This window comes from Pyxicephalus adspersus, chromosome 1 (assembly GCF_032062135.1).
Source record: "Pyxicephalus adspersus chromosome 1, UCB_Pads_2.0, whole genome shotgun sequence".
Classification (NCBI taxonomy): domain Eukaryota; kingdom Metazoa; phylum Chordata; class Amphibia; order Anura; family Pyxicephalidae; genus Pyxicephalus; species Pyxicephalus adspersus.
The window spans coordinates 95,320-101,941 of NC_092858.1; the positions used below are offsets into that span (position 1 = coordinate 95,320).

General features: G+C 46.0%; 1 protein-coding gene across 1 annotated transcript in view; it reads right to left on the reverse strand.

The window, feature by feature from the left end:
• Window positions 1-468: 468 nt before the first annotated feature.
• The window catches only part of CHRNA10 (cholinergic receptor nicotinic alpha 10 subunit), a 36,937-nt gene continuing 30,783 nt past the window's right edge, over window positions 469-6,622 (reverse strand). Inside the window, exon 5 of the mRNA XM_072399900.1 lies at window positions 469-1,784. Coding sequence (XP_072256001.1) covers window positions 1,174-1,784 — 611 coding nt within the window. The 3' untranslated portion in view covers window positions 469-1,173. The remainder of the gene's footprint in view (window positions 1,785-6,622) is intronic.

Sequence of the window (6,622 nt, forward strand, 5' to 3'; positions counted from 1 at the left end):
TTATAAGACTATAGACCCCACTAAAGACTACAGAGACCATACTAAGCATTCAGAGGACTCGCCCACCTTGTAAGCTGATGTAAGCTGCCTTTTTTTGGTTTGGTTTTGACATATGCTGAAGAAAGCTATTTAGTTTTGAAGGGTAATAAAGAGATTTGTACCAATACCAGATTTCTCTGTGTGCTTGCTGCAAGGGATAATCAACTTTCATATCACAGGACTGCAGAATCTTTCAAGCCATCATAGAAATAAATCTTCCTGGACAGCTGGCCCTCTCTGAAACATAATATTGCACAAAATATAAAGACCTCCATGCAAAAGCTTCCTAGGACCAATCCTGCCAAGGTTGTGCCTTCTGACATGACATGAGACCTCCCAGACTCCAGCTAGGGATCCCCAGATATCTAAGTAAAGGAGATTTTTCAGCCTACATTTTATGACCTGAAGCCTGAAAGCAAAAAGGTGGGCAACACCTAAAGTAGTATAAAAAAGAAAAGTACATTCATGCTTTATTGAATATATTATTAAAGCAGTAAATTTGATTTTCACAAGAAAATTGTAATAAAGTATTAATTGTCATGACATTCAAAAAACATGCACCAGAAAGGTTCACCTGCAGTGAATATTTGATGAATGTCAGGACAACTACTAACCCCTTAGGTGTATATTAGTGTAGGAAACACTTTGTAGAACACTGGCCAGATACACTGAACAGCATTGGGAACTTATTTTCCCTTTCCTGAGCCCTGGAAACGTGCAGTGATCAAATAGTTGTATTCTTACTTTGGATATATATAATGTCAGTCCTACTGAATAAAACAGGAGAAACATTGAAGAACCAGATGTGTCCCACCAAATATTTAGCAGGCTGATTGAAAGGTACATAGACAGCACATTATTGGGAACATTTGGATCACAATAATAAATACATCACATAGCTGACACCACGAAAATACAATTATCTCCATTATAAACACATTTTCTTCCAGGTTTAGATTTTGATGGCAGAATATTATGTTTAACATTATAGAATTTCTACCAACCACATTTAAAGGTCCATCAAGGATCTGGAGGCAGCAAAAGTTCTCCGGGCAGATGCATGCGCTCATTGCTGCCAGGAACTATCCAACTCAAATAATAGCGAGCATACTGCAGAGTCCTTCTCTATCTCCTTCAGATGGCTTTGCCCATAATAAGCACACTCATGAAGAAGACCATGATGAAGAACACCCACATAAAGAAGCGGTCCATGACCTTTGCAACTTTCTTCCACTCACCGGTTCGTTTCTGAGCAGCCCTTTGCTCCCTGAAGCAGTTGGCCATGTATTCAATGTTTTTAAGCAGGCGTTCATTGTGGCACAGACAATGGATCTTGGAACATTCATCATACCTACATCCCTTCCCAACCCTACATTGATCAGAGTTTTCATATTTACCACCTGGCTCTTTCCAGGCTTTGTGGCCGTCCTCATTTCCCCAGTCCATCTCCTCCTTCTCCATCTTGGACATGGGACTGCTCTTCTGTCCCGCTGTAGGATCCTCATATTTGGCTTTTCCGTTTATGACCTGTCCTTTGGGCAGCCTTTCTGGCTCAGTTTGTGGTCTCTTGCAGCTCTCACCCACCTCATAGACAAAGAATATCCGTGACATGTATTGTAAGATGAATTTCTTGGCCCACTTGGGAACAGGTTTAGCCTCTGGGCCACAGTGATGAATGTTCATAATGAAGATAGTGAGAGCGGTGGAGGCTGTGATCATTGTCATGGTGGCAATGTAATACTTTCCTGCAATAAGAGCAGCAACTGTAAATCAAAACTGAAACTTGTTACTGTGCATTTTATTGACTTAACACCCGGAATCCCCCTGTAAAAGAAGAACTTGTATACTTACCTGTACATATCACCTGAACTCACTCCAGGTGTGTAGCATTACATATCTTCCCAGGGTTCTAGGGTTCTTCCCACCAGCTGCCGTAATTAGGATGGACCAGTGGGAGAAACTATAGAGCTCGGCAGGACGAATGCTATCCACCAGCCCTGAATCCATTGGCCATTACTACACAGCTAAGTATACAAGTAAACACAAAACAATTCACAAAGTGAAAGGCAGGGGCTGATCTGTGTAAATACACGGGGATTTACATGATTGAGTCACCACTGGGCCAGTTCACCAAGTAAATACCTTGGCATCAATGAAAGGCTAATTTATTAATATGATTATCTACAGTGCAACAAGAAGATAAGAGAAAGAAGTAGAGGCAGTCCCTACAAATGGGAAAGATTTTATAGAAATCCCACAAGATCCATCATGCTAGACCAATAACAGCAGACCGACAACAAGGACTACTGTTGTCTGCACAGGGGAGCTCCCACTTGTCCTCCCCCCTCCCTGCTTGTTCTGCCCCTAAAACAGAAAGAGCGGTGACCAGAAAAACTGTCTGACAACCAAAACATCAATAATGGCTCTTCTGAGAGCGTTCGAGAGGACTGGAGGGATCTGCTGTGTCATTACATTGGAGGAATGGAGGGATCTGCTGTGTCATTACATTGGAGGACTGGAGGGATCTGCTGTGTCATTACATTGGAGGAATGGAGGGATCTGGTCCCCTGTATTGGGGCAAGATGAGTTGTTGTATCTCAGGCTTGTAACGTGGATCCAGTAATGTAGCAATCCAATAGTGGTCAGTCTTTGTTTTTATGTGTTCTATGCGTGGATCTTTGGCTATGCACTCCTGCATGAAGGATGTCATGTGGCTCAAACTACCCACAGCTGAGGTAATTCTGGACCCACACCCCTGTGGGTCGAACAGCAGCACAGGGTCGTCCTCCTCCTCCTCCTCCGCCTGGTTTTGCCGCCCACGGAACATGCCACCTTGTGTTTGGGTGGATGGATACCATGTACCCTCAATATCCTCCTCTGCCCCTTCCTCCCCTTCTCCCATGCCTGCAATGTCCTCCTCCATCCTCTTCCTCCTCCTCTTCCTGGATTTGGGGTACACTATGCATACTAGGCACGCATGTCTGAGATGATATTTGATCTCTTGATGCAGCGTCCACTCTGTGTCGTGTCCGAGATCCACCATCATCTGTTCCAGCAGGCATATGATGGGGATGGTGTCACTGACACAGGCCTGATCTCTGCTGATCATCCTGGTGGCCTCTTCATAGGTAACAATACAGTGCACAAGTCCTCAATTTGCAGCCACTCCGCAGGGCTGAAAAAAGGTAGTGTGGGTATACGTCTGAAACAAACAGACTCTGCCACGTAATCCACCACCGCTTTCTGTTGTTCAGCCAGCCGCTGCAGCATGTAAAATGTGGAGTTCCAACGTGTGGCCACATCACAAACTAACCGGTGCACTGGCACCAATCTGGCACTGGCTGTGTACGACCGGCGGAAATGTGCTGACAACTTTCGGGCCTTCAGCAACAGCGGCTGGAGGCCTGGGTAATTCCGAAGGAAGCGCTGTACTATGAGGTTCATGACCTGAGCCAGGCAAGGTACTTGTGTGAGTTTCCCACAAGGCAGGGCTGCCAAGAGATTGGCCCCGTTGTCACACACGACCTTGCCTGGCTGAAGTCTGTTGGGAGTTAGCCATAAGACCTCCTGCTCTCGCAGGGCACTTAGAATGGCTGCGCCCGTGTGGCAGAGGGAACCCAGGCTTCGCAACCTCAGGACTGCGTGGCAACGTCGGAATTGTGCACCAAAATAGCAAACTGCAGGTTGTTGCTGGCGGTGAACAGATGCTGCCCAATGGGAGGTGCTGGTGCTAGGTCTCCATGGCAAAGTGTCCCTGGAGGAAGAGGCACAAGAGTCAAAGGAGGAGGTGGAAGTGGAGGTTGAGGAGGAGATTGCATGGCAATGTGCTCTGGGCGGAGGTAGGTATGCATGCCTTGTTGCAGCTGCATCTTCCCCTGCTGCCACCAAAGTTACCCAGTGAGCTGTATAGGAAATATATCTTCCCACTCCATGCTTGCCCGACCAACCAATGCAAAGCAGGAACACATTTTTCTGTAAAATACTGTCGCTTGGGCATAACGTACTGTGGGTTCGCGCAGAGAAATGCGTAACGGAATGCATTGGAGTCCACCAGCCGCTAAGGGAGGAGCTCTAACACAATCAACTGTGCAATTGCCACATTGATTAGCTTTGTTTTGGGGACATTTGGGCCATATTTCCTCTTGCGCTCCAGCATTTGGGGGATGGAAGGTTGGATGCTGCTAATGCTAACCACAGAGAGATTGGACGATGGGGTAGAAGTTGTGGGGGATGGCAATGATACCTGGTCCTGACTGCTATCAATGCGACAAACAGCAGCTGATCTGTGCTGGAGCTCCTGCTCACCGCTGGTGGAGCTTGAAAAAGGTAATGATCGGCTACATGCACCACTCAAATTGCTAGGAGCAGCATGGCTGCTGCCTGCCCACTGCCCAGTACCCAGCTCTAGATGCCAGACTAGACTCAAGCTCAACAGGGTGTTCTTTTCCCGCTGATTCCGCCAAGCCCGTTCCGTTTCATGTGGTTTTGCTACATAGTAGGTACGGATTGGAATCTCATTGATCCATTCATGTCTCCGATAGCTACAGCTTCGACACTGTCCATATAGGTGATGGCCTCAACCTCAAATGCCGTCCTTGCTCCTTCTCAGAGCCCACCGCCTCCTCCTCATGCTGTAACTGATGCCGCCTGCCGGGTACCCAGCTCTGGGTGCCAGTTACCAATGCTGTCCACGATCCGTCTCAGTGCCCACCGCCTCCTCCTCCTGCTGCTGCCACCTGTCACTTGTAACGTATAACAGAGCTGTGTAACTGGCTAATTTTTGGACTGAAAGACCCCCCTCACAGACCTCTGCCTGAACTCTGAAGCCTGTGTATGGCTTGTAACGGAGCAGTGAAACCTGGCGGCTAATTTGTGGACCTCATGTCCCTCTATGCCTCTACTCGGAGACCGTGTAAAATCCGGTATGTTCCCTTGACCGCCCCAAAAATTGGCCTTGCCAGCAACAGAAAAAAGACTTCCTTATTTATTTTTACTTGCTGGGGGAGCTGGGGGAGTCTTGACATGTCTTTTTAAATGTATTTATAGGCTGTAGACGCTCTACACAGAAAAACAACCCAAATTTTTCCCCCATTGACTTAATGGATTTCAAATTCGACGTTCAATCACCCGAATAATTATGCATTATTCGACCGAATAGCGGTCAAATCGAATAGTGAGCTATTCTACCAACACTAATAATTACATTGGATGACTGGAGGGATCTGTTGTGTCAATACATTGAAGAAGTAGAGGGATCTGTCACGGACTGGAGGGATCTGCCATGTGATGACATTAGGGAACTGGAGGGATGTGTTGTGTGATTTATTTAGAGACACCCTTATAAACATGTATCGAGGGAAGGGGGGTTGTTGGATAAAAGTGACAAATGCCATTAAGGCCAATTTGTCCAAAACAATTCAGCGTTTGTTCTTCCTGGACTCTAACATTATGGGGGTTGGGTATTTGGTAATAGGCCTATGTGGTTCATTCACTGGGATGGAAAACTGGGTTCCTCCTTTAAAGTGGACCTATCACCAAAATTTTTATTTTTCAAACAAGGTCGAAGCCTCTTCCCTTCTGTCTTTACTGAGGAGAATGGAAGGGCAGATCCTCCTGGAATACCCAAATCACGCATCCCAAGAGGCTTCTGGCTCCTCCTCCTGCGTATGTCTGATCCCGGGCGGGAGAAAAGGAGGATTACCAGACAGTGCACTATCCAATCAAGGAGATCTCCAGGGGAAAGATCTGCAGAAGTAAAGGTAAGTGAGGGTCTTACAGCGGGACAATGACCCATAGCAAACTACGACCCAGAAATGGTTTAGGACAAAGCACTGGAGAGTTCTGAAGTGGCCAGCAATGAGTCCAGAACTAAATCCCATAGAGCAGCTGTGGGGAATTCTAAATACAGCAGCTGGGTGAAGAAACCCTTCAAATCCGAGAGACCTGGAGCAGCTGGTAAAGGAAGAGATATAAAAGAACGTGGATAACATCAGGTATTTCTACCAAGTATTAGTCTGAGAGTGCCCTGAATCATAATTTTATTCAAATCATAGAAATCCTGTGCCAGTCTCATATCTGTTCTGCAACATTCATATTATTCATATTGTGGGAGGATTATAGAATCTGAGTCCAACGGCAAAGAATAAGGATTGTGGGAAAAAGAGGGAAGAGAAGTCAACATGATTGACAAGACTGCCTCAGTGTTCTCTGTACAGCACTGCGGTATATGTCAGAGCTATATAAATGTATAATAATTGTGTGTGACTGTGGGGGGAGATTAGAGTGTCAGCTCCTCTGTACAGCTCTACGGTATATGTCAGACCTATATAAATGTATAATAATAATGTGTGACTGTGGGGGGACATTAGAGTGTCAGCTCCTCTGTACAGAGATTGATGGGACTGGCTCAGTGTTCTCTGTACAGCACTATGGTATATGTCAGAGCTATATAAATGTATACTATTAGTGTGTGACTGTGGGAGGACATTAGAGTGTCAGCTCCTTTGTACAGAGACTGATGGGACTGGCTCAGTGTTCTCTGTACAGCACTATGGTATATGTCAGAGCTATATAAATGTATAAT